We start from the raw sequence: 20,108 nt of genomic DNA on the forward strand, positions 1-20,108 counted from the left end.
TTTAAAAAAGGGAAAGATAAGATATTACTCTTCTTCATGGGTAGCCTTCTAGTACAGGGGAGGGCAATTGTTTCTGCTTGGGGGCCACTTTGTGGAAGTTGAGGCTAGTGGAGGGCGACCACACTTTTTAAAAATGATTGCATTCATTAGTTAACTTTGCATTTCAGAAAAGATGTAAATTGTACCATAAAATTCAATAAATATAAATTAAATAATGACAGTTTTATTCTATTTATTTATTGTACTAATTTCAATTCAATTATTATTTCATGCAGTCCTCTTAGATTTTACTTCTTTAAATGCGGCTATTATTTCAAAACACAATAAACATGCTGCTTTATTTCCTCTCTATCACCAAAGAAATATTTATTTGTACATTCTTCATTAAACACACAATACTTATTACCAATTTTACATGTTTTCGGATTGTTCATGTATAAGGTATTTCTCCAACTTTCCTAGCGTGCCTTCGTGGTGTAACGGTAGCACGCTGAGCCAGTATTCCAGATGTCCGTGGTTCGATTCTCGGCGAAGGCGGTTGCTAATTTTTCATCTTTGTTGCTTCCAAAAAATCCTAATGTCTCTACACATGGTTTCAGTGAAGTTAGGAATTTATATATTTACTGTTGCCAGACAATTCTGAAATTAGCCAGATCAACTGGAAAAGCACGCCACATCATGTCTACACTGCGCATGCATATTGACATGGCCGTCCTAGTGGAAAATACCATATGAATCTTCAGTGACAAATTACTTCAAATGTGTATCTTCAGAGTGAATCTTTAGACAGATTTTTCTAACTGTCTTGGTGGGCCACATGCCCACTCCTTTTCTAGTGTGATCTGCTGTTATTTGTATGCGATAAAAAAGCAAAAAAAGATGTAGCCATATTGTTAGGCAAAGAGCATAGTTCCATACTGAAGAGGAAAAATACTGTTTTGCTAGAATGCTAAAATCTTGAATTCCTGATCACTGAGAAACTTGATAGTCGAGGCGGTTTAATTCCACTTTTATTTCCAATTGACATTTGTGGCCACAGTACACTTGGCATTCTAATCGTGCCTATTCCCAGAACATTTACATTTTTTAATACTATTGTGACTGGAAGAGAGCACAGTAACATCCAAGCAGCACAGAGGGTAAAGCTAAAAGTACATATTTATCCAATATGATAGTCTCTTAAGAAAAAGGTTTTGGTTTAGATTAAAAAAGTTTCTGCTTTCAGAGTTTAGGTTCCGAAATGATTACATCATCAACGTTATGCAAGCTTTGTGTTATAGATTAATCTAGAAATGATGCAGTCTAAAAATGAGGAATTAAAAGGCTATTTTTAAATTAAATTAAAAAAGCTGATTTACATTTTTTATCTTATACATATACATACACATGACATTATATATATATATACACTCACATGGCATTTTTACAGAAAGCTTTATGTTCGCAACCGTTGGTTGTAGATGCATACTTCTGATCACTAAAATGTTTCAAATTATGCAGATATTCATCTTTTGCTATTTTTTAAAAAATCAGTGCTGAAAAAAAATATAAAATATTTTATTTTATGAGATTTCTGTGTTCTTATAATTGTACAAATGAACCCTTGGTTTACAAATTGAATTTGTTCCTGAAGGCCCTTCGTCATCTAAAATGTTCATGAACCGAAACTATTTTCCTTATCAGAATTAAACACAGAACCTATGAAAATTGTTAAATAAGACTATAAATAAATATATAAGATAAAACAGGTGAAAACTTACTTATAAGGTACTTATGTATTATCATATGAAAGTTATCTGTATGAAAGTTGGCTTCCATCAAGCCATGAATGCTGGAGGAGATCCCAGAGTTGCAGCAAAACTTTATGCAGAAATGTGAATTAACTCGTGCTTTTGTAATAAAACAAAAAATCAATATTCAACCCATTTCATTTTCGTACTTCATGAGTCTTTGTCTTTTATCTATTTCTACTGTTTTGTTAGATCTTCCGATTTTACCAAAAGTTCTGTTTAAAAACGTTATGGGTAGAAACTTGTTTGTGTAGATAATTATTCAAATCTGTCACTGTTTTGTCAGTGATATTTATGTGTCTATTAAAGCATACTTTTTAATCTTTTTTTTATCCATAACTTTGAAAATAATCTGTACTTACTGTTCTATTGAACTGAGTTCCGAATTTTAATCATTTTTTGAGAAGTAACGATTTATTTATATCTTTGTTCATAAAAGTAAAATGGACTATCAAAAATCAATAAGGGTTACATCAAATGAAAGTGCGGCTATTATGATTGTGTTTTTACATCATGCTTATCCATAATTGGCCATAAATCGCACTACTTGGCAACAGTTTCATACACAAGTACCAATTTTAGTTTTTATACAATCTTTATTTTTGTAGTTCATAAACAGACTTTTTCTGTTTTCTTATTTAAGATGCTGTGAAAGTACTAATTTGTATGTTTTTAGTTATGTTTGTGTAAAATTGTTTAAATTTCATTGCTGTTTTGAAGGATACTTTTTTCCTCTTTGTTTAATGTTATTAAAATAGCCGTGAACAATAGTGATCACATTAAGTGATGACCACTGTACGGATAAATTTACACCTTGCACAAAAAAAAAAAAAAAAAAAAAAGAGGGCACTTTTATATCTCTCGTTCTACTGGACCGATTGTTGAAATTTAACTTGTGTTTTCCATGTCTTGAAAACGCGACAGGATATATGTTAGATTTATATATAGCAAAAATCAGACTTTTTCTGAAATATTATACCAATTTTTTTCCATATTTCGATTCTACTACTCAAATTATGCCTATATATTAAATTTTGTAATTTTGTAACAAAGCACGTAAAGCACATTTGACGATATTATCGCTTATAATGAATATGCGAAACTTAAATGCGCCAAACTGTAAATTCAGATATATCTTAAGAAATTTTGAATAAAAAACTCTAATTTCTTGTGGGTACGCTTAAAAGTACATTTTAGATGGATGATGGTAAAATTTTTTTAGGTTATAATTAAAAATTTTTTAGAAAAATTTATGAAAACTATTTAAAAATACAAATTTAAAAAATAATTGTATAAAATGGGTGAGTTTTAATTCTAAATTTCAAAATGTGAAAGGAAGAATCAAATAAGTTTAATAGAAAAAGAGCTATTACTAAATATATATCAAATTCAATTTACGTGGAGGAACTAAAATTTTGATAGCCAATTTTTAAAAAAATATTTGTGCGATTTTTAAGAAACAACTGTTGGCACTTTGACATAATTTGAGTCATAGAATAAAAATATGGAAAAAAAAAAACTGGTATGTTATATCAGAAAAAGTCCAATTTTCTGTCAAAATACATATGTTAGAATAAAGCTATATTTAAATCTGTTATATATCCTATGTTGTAATTTGTAATATATATCCTAAGTTGTACTTTGGAGACATAGAAAATGCAAGTTAAATTTCAGCAATAAATCTAGTAGACCAGGAAATATAAAATTTAAAACTGTCCTTCCCCGCCCCCCTTTTTTTGTGCAAGGCATACATTTTTAACTTCTGTATAACTAGTTAATAATTTTGCGTTATTAGGAACTAGTTATGAAAACTGAAATATTTCACAGCAGCTCTTTAAAGTTCAAAACGTATGTTTATAATTTCAGATCATGCTTTAGCAAACGCTTTCTATGGAGTTGGGAGAAAGGAGTTCAACTGATACCAGAGCAGAATACTGATGGTGATATTTCTGCAGTCCATGGTGCTATTCTTATTAAATTTGTGCAAAGTCAGTTGAGGAGAATGAAGGGTTGTTAAATAAGCTTAAAATCATCTTTTTGAGATATGTTATATTTCCAGTTTTCATCGCACCGATTTTAGAATTGTTGACTGTATAAACGGGCTGATGTTCAGCTGTATGATTTTCACATCTCATTGTCAATATCATTTATCATTTGTTAATAAAGACTGTTATAAAAATGTTTATTCTTAGTCTTTGTTCATGTGTTCTTTTAAGTTGTAATGACTACGTTAATTATAATTAAGGCAAAAAAATCATGATTTGTTTATAAAAAGTGTTGAAACTTGGAATAAGATAAAAAAAAAATTGCATAAAAAAGTGGCAGCCATGCTTGACTGAAAGACTGGTATGGCCGTGGCTGCTAGAGTTTGGCACATTCTGAAAACTTGGCGATTTCTGCTGAGGTGGTTGCGATAACATATCAGTACCAGGAAATGTACTTGCAGTTTATGAAGAAGAGGTCCATTGCTTGACCTAGTTTGCAAGCTCAGAGTACTAAAATACTTGGAAATTCACAAGCAGAACTTGCGCCAGGAAAAGTTGGAGATAATGTATGTGTCCCTCTATCAGATGTTCGCAGGGGGTGGGTGATTCAGTAAGTGTTCTTGAGTCATCATAAACATAACATAGAGGGAACTTTCTGCGAGTTGAGAACAGAATGCAGTGTTGCCAAGGAACTGTGCTTCAGAAGCAAGTTTTCCATGCTGCACAAGAAACTGCTCATTCTTTAATTCATGAGCACAGAAGAACAAAATCACTACAAACTACTGTGTCTAATGATTGATGTATAGTCAAGAATATACTTGATGTAATTGCATGATTAAATGTGCAACAAATTGCTGCAAATGTAAATAAGAAATGTTTGTTCAGTTTGAAATGTCACAGAAGTTGTCGCAATAAGCGATGATAATAAATGCTATACTCTGTATTACTAAATACATTTAATATCATGACTAGCCTTTCAGCCCCAAACCAAAAAATATTGGATATTGGCGTATATGCGAAACGACTGGCTGGTTTCAGAGTTTGGCTGTAACATATGCAATACCTGCTTTTATACATTGCTGGTAACACATATAAAATTTTTAACATTATTATTGGAAATTTAAAATGTCTGATCATTTTCGTGAGCTGTTGCAGGTATGAAACTGTGATCGCAATAAGCGATGATAATAACAGCACCTTGCCATACTAAGATCAGATACCATTTTTAAAAATAATTTTATCCATTTTTGAGTTATTAGATTGTAATTTGAAATTTGTTGGTTACAACTTTATTTATTTATTAAGTAGCCTAAAAGGTTATTAGCCCAAATGGGCCATTAATCTAGAAACAAGATTTCCCATTGTCCACTCTAAGCAACGAATCACTTTTGAAATTTTTGCTGCCAAATATAATTGCCCTGTATTGTTTTTAAGGAAATTAAATAATGAATTATGCATGTATATATAACAAAATATGATAGCTGTTTCAAAAAAATAATTAGCAACCTCAAAATTACCATTCTAAATTTGGTGATCTGCCCCTAAATTCATCTCTTCTTACAAGTTCCAGATTTTTCTATCTTACATAACGTTTTAATGCAGATGCCTCTTGTCCAATCAAATTAATTGTAAATCAAAACTTTTCCAATCCCATCCTTCTTCCTCAGAAGTTATATCATACTTTCCCCTTTTCCGCATAAGCTCTCCTGCCAACAAGGTGCTTTTTATGTATGCTGTTGCCGCTTACTTGCTTAAAACGACGTCATACTTGAAAATGCAGCTTACTGTATTCAAATATAATCAGGAAACATCTTGTCTGAAAAAGGATTATTTGATATATGGAAAAAAAAAAAAAAATGATTTTTTAAGATATGTTGTGCTAAATTGCATCATCATGCTTTCCACTCAGCCATTATGGTCTTCTCAGTCATCTACACAATATCCAAAGCTGTTAAAAGTTCCATTGTTTTCATTTACGCATTTTAAAATCATTACATATATATGTATATTTCTCACACTATGGAAGAATGATGGTACCTAGAGCCATCTAATTTTGAATAATGTATTACTCCACCCGAACATATCCATTAGGAAGCCGGAATTTTGAATTTCATATCTTGTAAAATGTTAATGAATTTCTGATTAACAAACTCAACAGTTTGAACGTTTTGTAAAAGTCTTTTGCAAACCATTTACTAAGATAACTGAATGTTCATGTGATGAACTGAGAAACGACAAAAAATATAAAAATGTGTGCCAATGCTTAATGCATCAGGAATTCTAAACATATACACTCATCTGGAATTCTAAACATATACACTCATCAGGAATTCTAAACATATACTGCTATGCTTCTTTTAAAATTTTTGTAATTTAACTGTTGAATTGTATGTGACATAAGTGTGGAGAAAATGATGCTTAATAATAAAGCTAATGTGACAAAAAAAAAAAAAAAAAAGAGAGAGAGAGAGAAAGGGAGGGGATTATTAGGAATAAGTTCAACTGCAGAGTGGTAGGCTGTGAGCTCAGTGAGAGCATAAAAATACCTTAACAAACTCTTTCAGGCGACCGTTAAAATCTGAACCATTTTTTTTTCCTTCATCTTCTCATCAGATATGCAAAAGCAAATCTGTACCCAAAATTTCTATGCTTGCCCCCTAAAAATGTGGATTATTAAATCTGAATTATACAGTTAGTACTGGAGACTGGATAATCCAAAAGTCGAGCATATGTAACTTTCGAAAAATTTGATTTCTATGCTAGTTACCACAGTCCTTGTTGATGACTATAGTACTTTATTCCTGTCTTCCTCCATGTTGTCTGACCTCAGGAGAGATGTACATAAATTCAGTTTATTTAAGTGTGAAATTGAAAGTAAAGGTCATATTTCACAGGTAAGTGCCAGAAACATTTTGTAAATACGAAACAAAAGTTCTAGAAATGCACTGTTTCAGTTTCACCTGATGGGAATGAAAATAAAACATTCTTTTAAATGTAAAAATTAAAATTAATTGAATAATTTCTAAAATAAATAAAAAATATAAAACTACCACTACACTTATTTCATTAAAATTTATTAAAAATATTTAGAATGTACTCTGTAAAGTAGAAGAAAGTTGTTCTTTACATATTGATGAAAACTAGAAATAATAATAAACTGAAATTTTAAAAAAGTATCTAAAGATGTTCAAATGTTAATGATCACCCAAAAGAGCTGTTTTGAATTGTTTATCGGTAGAAATCATCGATAGAGATGGCCCAGGTGGAATAGTGAAACATTTTACAGGATACTAGATGAATATGTTTTTAGACTAACGTGGAAATGCTATATAACTTCTTGATATTTAAAAGGTGAAAAAGTGTGAAATGTAATTATCTAAACATATTGAATATTTTTAATCTAATATACATCTTGAATGATGGTTTGGTTTATTAAAGTATGGTAAAGCATGTATGATAGCCTGAAGGACTTTCTAAGGGAAACTGTCTCGTATACACGTTACACATTGCGGAAAACCAGCCCGTTCGCGGAATTCGAACCTCGGACCGAACTACCAGTGTTCAACGACTCTACCTCTCGGCCGCTGGTGTGCCCATCTTGAATGAAATGCATTTTTATTTAAATCAATGCGATTCAAAATTTAAAAAAGGCATTAAGAACTGCATCCGTTTCTTTTAAATAGTTTAGTTTGTTCATCAATAACAGAAAAATCGAATGTAAAAGTTTTTTTTTTTTTTTTTTTTTTCTTTCGAATGGCAAGAAGCTGGAATGAAAAGCGAGGCAGCACAAAATCCTGTTACCAGTCTAATAAAAGCGCTAGAAAAAGTCTGATGATAAACTGTTAACCTAAAAATAGTCTGTAAATTTATAATTATGTTTATAAGAAATTGCATTAAACCTAATCAGAATGAACACTGCTAAATAATAGACTGAAAAGTATTCTAAATTAAATTGTACAGTAACTGTATAGAAGCAGGAAATTGAAATTCCGTTCGCCAAACGATTGTAGTTGTTAAGGTTGGAATGGCCGACTCAGCTACTAGACGAATGCTCAAAATGGTTGAAAATGGAGTATATCTTTCGTTTATAACTTATCGTTCATTTCATCGCCAGGGTGCTAACAATAAGGTAATTTTCCCACCCCAAGGAGGTGGGTTGTTACTCATAAGAATATTCGATACTTTATTTACTGGTAAATGCTATGATTTGATTATGTTTTCATGTTCGAAACGGTTGTTACTATGCATTCTTAAAGTTGATATGCGAAAGTATTGAAATTTTGAATTGTGTTAGTTATTGTTTACTTCATTTAACCGAAGTAACTACAAAGTTAATTTTTATATATTGTGAATGTTAAATGAATTGTAAATTGAATGCTTTTGCTTTTATGAATTCAAATAACCTTCTACGTTCTCAAGTTATATGATAACATCTGTGTTTTGATTGTTAAGTTGCACCATTTTCACTATTTATAGATTTTGTATATTGTTCAAGTCATCCATAGTAAATTCTAGAACATACTGAAAATTTTTCATAGATTCTTTCTGATGAAATAATCAAATTTTAAATTTTCATTTATTTTATTTGATCGAGACAATTATACAGATACATAGGAATAAGAACCTGCTTTTTTACCTCTGTATTTTCTAATAATGCTGATAATTTGTAACATTTTATTTCGTTTGTATTGAGATTTTGAGCTTGATGAAAATATTCATTCTTTAAAATATTCGATGAATGTGCGTCATAGATATATTGGGCGGTTTTAAAACTCAATACGATTGCTATAAATTACTGTAAAAACGTAAAATAATAATTTTCTCATTTTATGGAATAATAAAATGGTTAAATCTTAGTATACGGCGCTATTTTGAAAATTGTATTTCTTGGTTGTATTTTGAAATTTGTTACCGAAACCAAAATGACTCATCATTATATCGCCAAATCCTCTGTGTACCGTATACTAGGATTAAACCTGAAAATTTGAATTCTCATATTATTCTCATCCCATGATATACCCTATCGATAGGATACGACCTACCCGAAATTTAATTGAAGACCCCCCTTCTTAAATAATCGGAAAGAACTTAGTGCCAACTGCCCCACAACGAACAATAGAAGTTTTGTATATATGAAAACTGAAACAGAACAAAGAACGCCCACTAACTGTGCGAGTTTGGATTTTGCTTTTCGTAGCAAGAGGATGGGTGCTACAAAAAGTCATTTATCCTTATTATTGGGATATTTCATTGATACTTCAACCCTCAATTTTCGTTTATCAGATGTAAAAATTGTGCATACAAAACAAACATTAAATTCAAAATCTTCAAAATCTGAAGTTGAAAGTGTGCTTAAGTGAAAAATATAGAATTTGTGGTTGGATTAGACTTTAAGGTTCCTCTTGTATTATGACAAGTTGTTGTTTCATTTATGGTAGCCTGAGTATTTGAATGTTATGGAAACCCTATTCTGACGTAATCGGGTGCATGATTCTGGGAAATTTTGAATCATTGGATTTGAATGGGTTTGTAGAAAGAAAGTTCAGATGGTCACTATGTGAAGCGTACCATCAGAGAGGGTACCTGGTTTGAAAAAAGTCATTTGAGTATGATTGATATTTTGATTTTTACGTGGCTCTGGGTGTACGAAGCGAATTCGAAAATCATCAAGACGAAAGTGTGGTGAAGAGAGATTTTCGAAAAAAATGTCATCGACAGTCGGGAACAACGCAGGATGTTTTTGACTCTTATTTTTGTGAATTTATGTGTCGACGCCGATATACGGATTCAAGTTCAGATAATTTTAGAAAGTTTTTGAATGCTGTTAAGGAATTTTGTGTGCCACAGACTAAAGACGAAGGAAGTTCTAAATATGTAAGTGAATATTTACTTTTGGTAGTGCTTAAATGTATAACATGTATTTTCCTTTTTTATGTTATTTTATTGTTTGGTTTAAAATGTATTTTATTGAGATTATGTATTTTTTGTTCGCCTATATTGTAGAATTGGGTGTTCCTTTGATTTTTAAGTGAAAATATATCGATGTGTACATGGACAAAGTAAAGGGAGTGCGCAATGCAAGTTTGTGCAATTCTGAGGTTTTTTTTTCGGGGAAGGGGGGATAAAGTCAAAGGAGTGCGCAATGCCATTTTCGCGCAATTCAGGGATTTTTTTTTTTTTTTTTAAGTGAAAGAAAATAGGTCGATGTGTACATGGATACCGAGTTTGTGCAATTATTTGTCTTGTTATTTGGTTTTGTGGCAAAAATCGTCGCTTCGCAAACCAAAATAACGAGTCAAAGAATTGCACAAACTCGGTATCCATGTACCGCCAAAAATCGCCAAGTACCTTAAACTATAATTTGTTTCATAAGAATAAATTGAGTTTAATTAAAAAAATTAAATTTAACTACATATTTAATTAAATATTCTTTGCACCATTGCTGCAAGGAATGAAATTTAAATTTAAACAAATTTAAATTCTAAACAAATACGTTTAAAAGTAAAAAAGTAGAAAAGCAAATTTAAATTCTAAAAAAAGAAAAAAAGCCAAAATAATTTTAAAATATTCAAACATGTAAAAGATTTAATTCTCGAACTAATCTACATACATTTGAATATTTTAAAATTATTTTGGCTTTTTTTCTTTTTTTAGAATTTAAATTTGCTTTTCTACTTTTTTACTTTTATACGTATTTGTTTAGAATTTAAATTTGTTTAAATTTAAACTATAATTTTATGGAATTTGTATATTGTTGTATTATGTCAGCTTATATTTAAATAATTTTCATAAAATCTTGCATCATAATTTCAGTTAATAGAGGATGTTTCTAACACCTTGGTACAGATCAATCTTGAATATGCAGCTTATTTTCCAATCTAGTTTCAGGTTTAATTATTTATAAAATTAATGGGGAAAGTGCAGAATCGCCCACTGCTTGGCGCGTTTTTAAGAATTGCACATACTCGGTACGCATCGACCTATTTTCACTTAAAAAAAAAGCCCAGAATTGCACAAAAATGGCATTGTGCACTCCCTTGACTTTATTTATGTACACATCGACCTATCAAAGTGAAAGAAATTCATAAGTCAAAGAAAATTGACAAAAATCCAATTCGTCTTACTCTTGTAAAAAGCGCCAAACTAATAAGTGGGCGATTCTGCACTGTAGCCAAATTAATTAATTCAAATAATTTCCAAAGAAAGATGATCGCTTAAGCAAGTTTTTTCCCGATTTATAATATACCTCCTTTAATATTTTTATAAAATTTTGCGGCAGTATTGGAATTAACAGTAAACACTTCTATTGCTATACATTTATATTACAAGGATTTTAAGTTGCCAATTTCTTCTTCACTGATGCTTTTATGTTATATTCCTAATATTTCATAATGACATATAGATAAGTTTAACTCATTTACCAAACATGTAAATCTATAATTCAGCATGCCTTTTGTGTTTACGGAATGTTGTATCTTCTCTTTTCTTTAATATATTTTTCAACATATAGCATCTGCTCAGCCTAATTTCAAGAGGCCGTATAACCAGGCGGAAAAATCACTAAACATTGGAAATTCGACCAGAATTTCAAATCCCAGTGATACTCCAGCTCTTTCTTTCTCTCTACGTATTTAATACAGAAAATTGTATTAGAAAAACTTCAGTTTACTAAGTAAAAATATTTTTAAAATTTAATCTTTAAAAATATAAGGTTTTATTAATTGGTAATTTTCATCATTACCTTAGAATATCGCTTTGCAAATCCCATTAATAAGAAAAAAGTAAGTAATGAAATAAACTCGGTTTCTATGATTGATACCTTGATGCAAATTATACTTAATTATTATTATACTTGAAGAAGTTAAAATTTTATGTGGTTTAAGTGCGAAGAACATAATATTTAATAAATAAAGGTAACGAACAAAAAGTTAGAGGGGGTAAAATAACTTTTTGGTTGTAATATAAATTCTGTAAGCTTTCAGATTTTTTAGTCCAAAGGGGCAATTTGGCCAGAAGGCATCGTTTTGGCATCTGGAAGCCCAAATTTCGAATTTGTTTTATTATCCACCCAAATATGAACAACTGGAAGGCCAAATTTGGAATTTTTTTTATTATCTATTTCATATTTTGTAAAACTCTAACGAATTTTTGATTAATAAACTCAGCGATTTTAAAGCGAGCAATGGCAACACTGTACGGGGGAAAAAACACATTTTTATCTCCAGTACGCGAGACTCTGTATCGGGAATTCTAAAGATACGCCCATTTTAAAATTATTTTGCAATATTGCTGTTGAACTGAATTTTATCTTTTAAGTGCGAAGAATAATATTTAATAAAGAAAAGTAATACACAAAACATTTTAAAAAAAAACCTAAATATAATAATAATAGAAAATCTGAAAGCTTTCAGATTTTTATTTTGTATTTATTTATTTTTTTTAACTCTTCCTTAGAGGAACTGAGATTGTGAGTTGTCCGTGAACGTTGTGTACGTTAAGACTGTGGGTTGGCTGAATACGAAAACAATTTCTGATTCGCCGGTTCGTATCACGTGACCCCAAGTGATCTAATCTCACGTAAACTACGCTACAAAAAACTAATTCTCTCAGTAATTATCTACATTAATTCCAAGTTAAAACTTAATTTGGAATAAAAGTTTAAATTTCCAGAGTTATTTCAATTCGTACGAATAGCTTACTCAGAAATGATGTAAAACCGCATTGCTTTACTTCGCTAGTTGCATTCTCATTAGAATGGATGAATTTAACTTTTGATTTTACCTTTTCTATATTTTCGCCTTCGGCTGAGTGGTGTGATTGCATCCTAATTGACTTAATTACCGCGAATGGTCTTAGGGCATAAAATTTAACTATCTTGTAAAAATTCTATGTAATTGTATGCCAGTATTGAAAGAAACAGTCAATCTGATAAGAAATGGCTGCGACTTGTTTTGAAAATGAAGCGTAAAAGGTTGCCAGCGAAGATATTCCATTTGGCATCAGTTGTACCATTATTGGCGACTTTATTGTTTGCGCCGTCAAAACGGAAAAGTAGCTTTCCTTTTATAACTGTGTACAGATTTTTTCATATCTGTACTCAGTCTTTTCAAAGTTATTATTCTTGAATTGGGTCATGGGTGCAGTAGTAGATGGCTGATAATGATGTTCCTCCTGCGGTAGTTTATACATTCAACACTAGATGGCAGCACTAGTAAATATGACACTCGATTTCGAAACTTTTACTGGAATGTTTTTTACTCACGCTGTAAACACACACAACAAAAAAATTCATATACTGCCTGACTAGGGCTTAATTTGTAAAATTAGAAATGTTTGAGACTTATGGACAGTAAATAAATAAAAGGAAAAAAGAAAATCTGAAATGTTTCAGATTTTAAATTACGTCCAAAGGGCGTTTTTTTAACATTTTGTGTGTTACATTTATTTATTAAATATCACATTCTTCGCACTTAAAATTCAGTTCAACAGCAATATCGCAAAATAGTTTTAAAATGAGCATATCTTTAGAATTTCCGACACAGAGTCTTGCGCGATGGAGATAAAAATGTTTTTTCCTGTACAAGGTTGCCACCGCTCGCTTTGAAGTCCTTGAGTTTGTTAATCAAAAATTCGTTAAAGTTTTACAAAATAGGAAATCGATAATAAAACGAATTCCAAATTTCAGATTTGGTCTTCCGCATGCCCATATTCGTAGGAGGATTACATCATTCAAAATTCGATGGCTCTTTGTACCGTTGCTTTATCACTGTGCGAGAACTATACATATATTTATGCAGATTTTTCATTATTTAATTTATTTAAATATAACATAGGGCGATAATATTTTGTGGCAACAGTTTGAAAAGTGATTCGCCGTTTGTGTAGTGAATCAATGCAAAATCGCAAAACGAAAACAATAGTCTTCAGGGACAAAGCTCCCTTGGACTAATAACCAAAAATTAAAAGAATTAAGTAATTAAATTAAAACTGAAAGAAATGTAAAGAGATAAATATGAATTTAATAAGTTATTAAATTAATTATAAATAGCTAAATAAACTATCGGACCTCATTTTATTTTGGGCTCCAATTGGAATTACGATTCCCTTTAGAAGCTAAGAATTACCTCAGTCGATCTACATTTGAATTTAAGCCCTGATTATACATATGACTCACTAAATATTTATCAAAACATACATAAACAATAATAATAATGCAAAAAAATCAATTTATATATATATATATTCTATTTGGTACCTGAAAGACATTTTTGTTGGTTAGACTTTGCAGTTCAAATGTATTAACTGCTAAATATTAAATTTTAAAACTGACAAATTTTTCAAATAATTCTAGTATAATTAATTATTTAGTAACTTACTTTAATTTTGAACTAAAAATAAACAAGTTAAATAAACTTTTTATGCTTTCAAAGAAAATTTTGCAAGTGGGACAAAAGTTGAGAATAAATAACGATTCTCTTATTTATTAAATTTTTCTTCGATCCATATACAAAAATATTATTTATTTTTCTATATGGGTATATATAAAACAAATTTTAATATGTCTGTATAACAAATATAGTCATATTTGTATATACCTATATTTATATATACCTATATTTGTATCTAAATAGTTAACTTTATTTCTTACTGCAGGTGGACACGAGACGATGTTCCGAATTTGTAAGCTTGGGATTGAAATTACTTGAAATTATCTTCATCATGAGTCGTAGATCTCATCAGTCAGTCGGGCTCTTTTCTTATTAATTTCAAACTGCGGAAAAAAGCTGTATGCATATACAGTCAAAAGTCTTTAATCCGGACGTCCATAATCCGGAACTCAAAGCTACAAACTTTCTGCCCATGCATAAACGCATAATGCGTTTACATAATACGCATAATGCTTTAATAAAACGCATAATACCTTTACGCATGCGCATATGACGTTTACGCATGCGCGTTTAATGTATAACGGACGGCATAAGCTAAGCTAAAATGGTCTAATTATCTATTTTAGTTAATACTGCAGATTGCGTTGTTCCTTAATCTTCTAATTGGATCCGGCTTATTATTTTTTGCAGACTGTTAGAGCAATTTTATAAAAGTAAGCTTGGACTTTCGATTATGTCAAAAAGAATTTCCGATTCTGGAGCTGCCAAAGGATCTACAAAGCGAAGGCATGTTTCGATGTCCATCAAACAAAATATGGAATTGCTGCAAAAAATTGATAAAGGCATATCCTTTGTTTCTCTAACCATTCCCAAATCGATTTATCAATTTCACGCTGCTCTGCGAGGGGGGGGTGGCGGGAACGTCGCGGCGCGCAATGAACTGGAAGTTTATCTGTCATAACTATCCTTATCTTCAGGGCAGATTTTTTTTATTTCATTCGGCTTATAATTCCTTACTAGATGCAGTATTTCCTCTGGATGTACTCCGTCTTTGATATGATTTAAACCAAATTCCTCGTTATTATAAATATCACGAATACACATCAAATAGTTTTCTGGTTGCAATTTTCTAATTTCGACTATGCGTAATGTATGCTTTACGCATGCGCGTTTTTTTTTTTTTTTTTTTTTTTTTTTGTAAATTTTGATACCCTTTAGATCATGATTGCTCTTTATTTCATAAATTACGGTGTCATATTTTTAATTTTATAATTTCTGCATGCCATCTTAGCAGATTTAAATTAATGATTTATAATCCGGAAAAACCGATAATCCTGAATCGCCGAAGTCTCGGCGAGTCCGGATTAAAGACTTTTGACTGTAATTGTATTCCCAAACAAAATGCAAAAATTCCTGAGTTTTCCCCCCAGGGGTGGGGGAGAAGGAGAAGAACTAATAAAAATTAATAAAATCTGTTTCTTCAAATCTTTGAATAAGCTTTATATCACACTGTAAATTGATTATTTCCAGGTATAGATTTTCTGATGCGTTATTCATGTTTTTTTTTAAATGATAATGGAAATGATGTAAACTCTGACATCAGATGACTAAATCTTGAAATGTTTGTTTCACCGTATTTGCAGCAAATACATAATCGAAATGCATTCCTTTACTTCGTAGAAGGCAGTAAAAAGTTCCAAAAGAATTCAGATTTTAAATCGCACCAGAAGGAGTGTAAATGTTTTTCATTAACTTGCTGATCTCGCAGTTTATTAATCTGTTCTTGAACTTACTCCTAACACAAATTTTTCCTCTTTCTAGCTTTCTTATTAAACATCATTTTCATTGCAGTTATGTGTTGTAAAATTCAACGGTAAAAATCACAAAAAAAAAAAAAAAAAAAATCAAGAACAGCCTATGATTGAAATTCTGGGTACGGTTTTAAAGATTGCCATACATTTTTCTATTTGTTTCAGTCTTTTCGCATTTCAGCTCTACCAGCGGCCGAGCGGTAAATTCGCTGAACATAGGTAGTTTGATCTAGGTTGATTCCAGGCGAACCGGCTTGCTGCAGGGGCGATTTTGTGGTTTCCCCATGTATAACGTGAATACGACCTATTTTCCCTTAGAAAGTCCTCCACGAAAACACTCCTCACATTAGACAGATGGACGTAGCGTAATTTGCCATAATCAAATAAAGCAATATTTTCACGTTTCTCATTATATCAGTGTTCAGTTTCCTTAATAAGATGATTTATACGACTTCGTCTTTTTGACTTTGATTAGGCATTACTTTCTTCATACTGAAGCCACATAAAATTCAACAGTAAAATAATAAAATTTTAAAAGCGGCCTATTTTTAGAATTCTTAGATGGTTTTCAGGCTTTCACTCGTATCGGCATTTACGTGTACTTGGAGAATGCTGTCGACATATGGCGCTAGTTTAATAAATAAATAAGCTTATAAGCGATACTAAAATTGATTAAAATTCTGTGTTGTTTCAGCTACGATATGATTTAGTCTTGACTGGCAGAAATGATGTTCAAGAATACAAAATGTTATTAAGCATTGCTATTATTATGCTTTCATTTTTACTTCCTTGTACGAAGTAAGAAGGAAGTATTGTAATCGCGGAAAGTTTCAGGCAGCATATTTCAACGAAAATATCCATTTCGACCGCTATCGAATTCAATCTAACGATGTTTTTGCGTGATATCTGTACGTAAGGACAGAATAAAAGACTCGTTTCCTCCAAAAAATTATAAAACTGCTTTAAAACTAATTCTGAAGAGAATTTTTCGTGGCGTCTGTACGAACGTATGTACGTACGTATCTCGCATAACTCGAAAACGAGTAGCCTCAGAACGTTGAAATTTTGTACATAGCGCTGCTATAACATGTAGATGTGCACCTCGTATTTTGGTTGCAATCGGCCGCACCAACGTATATAAATACTATATATATATCCGCTCTGTTACTCGGCACAGTGATCTCAGTTTCTTTACTCTTATATGTTTGTAAATTGTACATTTTTTTGCTTTAAAAATGATTGAATTATTTTGTTCTTATCTTCCGGTTAAGGTTTTTATGCCTTTCGTAATTCTGGAAGCAATATTTGTACAATTATCAACAATTTAAAAGCTGTTTAAGTGCGGTTAAGTTTTAAATAACATGGCGGACATATTTGTTTACATTTGAAACAGCAGAATTCTAGATTTGTTGCCAATCTAGAGAGACTAAGCTTCGCAACAACAAAAATAACGCCTTCATTTATTATTACGAATTAAATCATGCTTAATCCTTTCTGGAATTTTTTCGAGGAAATAAGTGTTTAAGATTTTCTTCGTAAATTTTAGTACGGATATTTTGAGTTTTTATGTATTTTTGCCTTGTCGCGAAGTGAGAACTGAATTAATTGAATGAGAAATACTGAATTGTCTGTGAAGAACTGTTTCTTTTCTGTTTTGTTTGCTTAATTTCTTTCATACATCGCTCTAGCTTTATTATAGTATTTGAAAAGAACATGTGGCAACGATTAGATAATTCTTTAAATGATACAAATTTTGTGCGTTCTGAGCTATAATATGAACGAAATATAATACTGTTAAGTGAACCTAGCGCCAGAGTGTCATTATAGTAAACAAATAGAGTGAATTTTAAAGAGTGCATTTATTCTATTGTGGTTTATGCGCTGTCGACGAAGTAGATTTTATTCAATCCAATCAGTTTAAATGAAATTCAAGAAAAAAATGCGTATAATTTAATATTCCGTACAAGGAAGTTATGTGGTGTACACATCAGATTTTTTCCTCAGTACATCGTATCGATATTTAGTTTTCTGTAGTTACGTATTAACGCAACTACCTTAGTAGAAGTCACCAAATTTTCAGAATGAGACAAACTCTGGCGATCATGCGCATAACAGTCCTGCAGACAAGCAGCGCCGCCATTTTTCGTTTGCATTCTTTTTTGTTAGTTTTTATAAATAAATTGTAACATCTTTTTCTTAGTTTAAACATATGAGCTTGTGGAATATGCTAGCAATGGAAAAACAATGCGGAAAAATTTCTGCAAGAGTACAGAATTTTTCTGAAAATATTCTCAAGGGAACAACGAGGAAAGGCTTTTTCTCGATAGCCGATGTTACTGAGGACTGCACGAAGCCGAGTCTCCGCAATTTTTTGATGCTTTTTTAAGGGAAAGCAGATCGGTGTGTACTCCGGGAGAATAGGCCAAAATATTAAAAAAGATTTGAAGAAGAATTTGTTTTATTTTTAATGCATCACATAATCCTTATTTAATAATTGAAATTTGTGTTTTAAATTTTTAAAGTATGTATTTTTTTTTTCATATGTCGATAATGTTTACCGACCTAGGATAAATATCGAACCGGTAAGTAACTTTTCATTTGAAAAATCCTCCAAATTCCGCCAAGGAGGGTTTCCTTAATACGTAAGTTCCCAGTTTCCTTAGTAAGACGCGTTACACACAATTTTTTTTATCTGTTTATTATGAACTTCTCTGTTTTTAATTTTATTTAATTATCATCACTTTCTTTGCACTTATGCTACATAAAGTTCAAGAGCAAAATCACAAAATATTTAAAAACAGCTTAATTTTAGAATTCCCGATAGAATGTTAAGTTTCGCCATACATCTGTGATATATTTATATTAGCTCTTTAAAAAGTTATACATAGCGATAACATTTGTTGGCAACATTCTTTTATTTCCTTTGTCGTATATTTTTTTATATATTTGCTATTTTATTTATTTAAAAATAGTATACAGCGATAGAATTGTTGACAACATCCTTTTATTTGTATTACCATATATATGGTGAAAGACCGAAATTGGAGAATGTCGACTTTCACCGGAGAATGTCAACATTCACCAAATACGCCGGTGAAAGATCGAATATTTCATTACATTCGGACCCTCACCGGTGCATGTCGACAATCACAGATATGCTCTGGTGTAAGGCGAAAAGAGGAGTGTATGTACACGCTGTCATTGCAAAAGGAAGTGTTCCACAAATAAATGCAGTGGTAAAAGCAAGGGCTTCTTGTGCAATTCAAAGTGTCATAATAGTTTAAGTTGTTGCAATAAATAAGATTTGAATCACATAATTTGGTACGTTTTATAACTTCTATTATTTTCCTTTCTCATTTTCAATGTACTGTGTGCTTTAAGTTCTTATGTTCTTAAGTTCTTATTCTGAGTCTCAAGTGCGTTTTCTCGCGACCGAATTGCGGAGAAGAAAATATAATATTCTTATATATTCATGTCGACATTTACCGGTGTAAGTCAGAAGTAAGAGTATTTGGAAAATGTTTCGGACATACACCAAGCGACTAGGTGAATGTTGACATTCACCGGTGAAAGTCGACATTCTCCAAATTTCGGTGTTTCACCGTAACATATATATATATATATATATGTGTGTGTGTGTGTGTGTGTGTGTGTGTAAGAAAAAGAATTATGTAAAAGATTAAAATATCAACGTAAATTTCGCTTCTCAATTCTAAAAATAGTAACCTCTCTCTGCACTTTGTCATTTCCAGACTATTCTATGTCATATGATTCTTACGTAATTCTGATGATGTAAATGAAACTTAAACTCAAGCAGCCAATAGTAATTTTACAGCAATATTAATTATCCAATCAAAATGCATTGAGAACCAAAACTAACTTAGTCTAAATAAAGATTTCATGCTGAACATTATGGCTTGGCCGCACTGCTATCTGTCTGCTCTTTATTTCTTACTGCAAATTTATCTAAAATGTAAAACTTTTCTGTATAGGCACAATTAATGTGCCAACTTATTTGTAGCCCCAACATGTTGCTGAAATAAAAACTGAAGATTTAATCTGCCTTCGCCTCCAATTTCCTAGCCATTACGGATCAACACTTCTATGTCATCCAAATTTCTACTAGTCATTACT

The 20,108-nt window shown here is 31.2% G+C and overlaps 1 protein-coding gene across 1 annotated transcript in view; it reads left to right on the forward strand.

Annotated features, from left to right (window-relative positions):
* The window catches only part of Cmtr1 (Cap methyltransferase 1), a 129,747-nt gene extending 125,774 nt beyond the window's left edge, over positions 1-3,973 (forward strand). Inside the window, exon 25 of the mRNA XM_085824683.1 lies at positions 3,657-3,973. Within this exon, the coding sequence (XP_085680809.1) occupies positions 3,657-3,807 (151 nt within the window). The 3' untranslated portion in view covers positions 3,808-3,973. The remainder of the gene's footprint in view (positions 1-3,656) is intronic.
* The last annotated feature ends 16,135 nt before the right edge of the window (positions 3,974-20,108 follow it).

Source organism: Stegodyphus dumicola, chromosome 10, assembly GCF_044657685.1.
Source record: "Stegodyphus dumicola isolate Sdum_Otavi_A_Nest chromosome 10, ASM4465768v1".
Lineage (NCBI taxonomy): Eukaryota > Metazoa > Arthropoda > Arachnida > Araneae > Eresidae > Stegodyphus > Stegodyphus dumicola.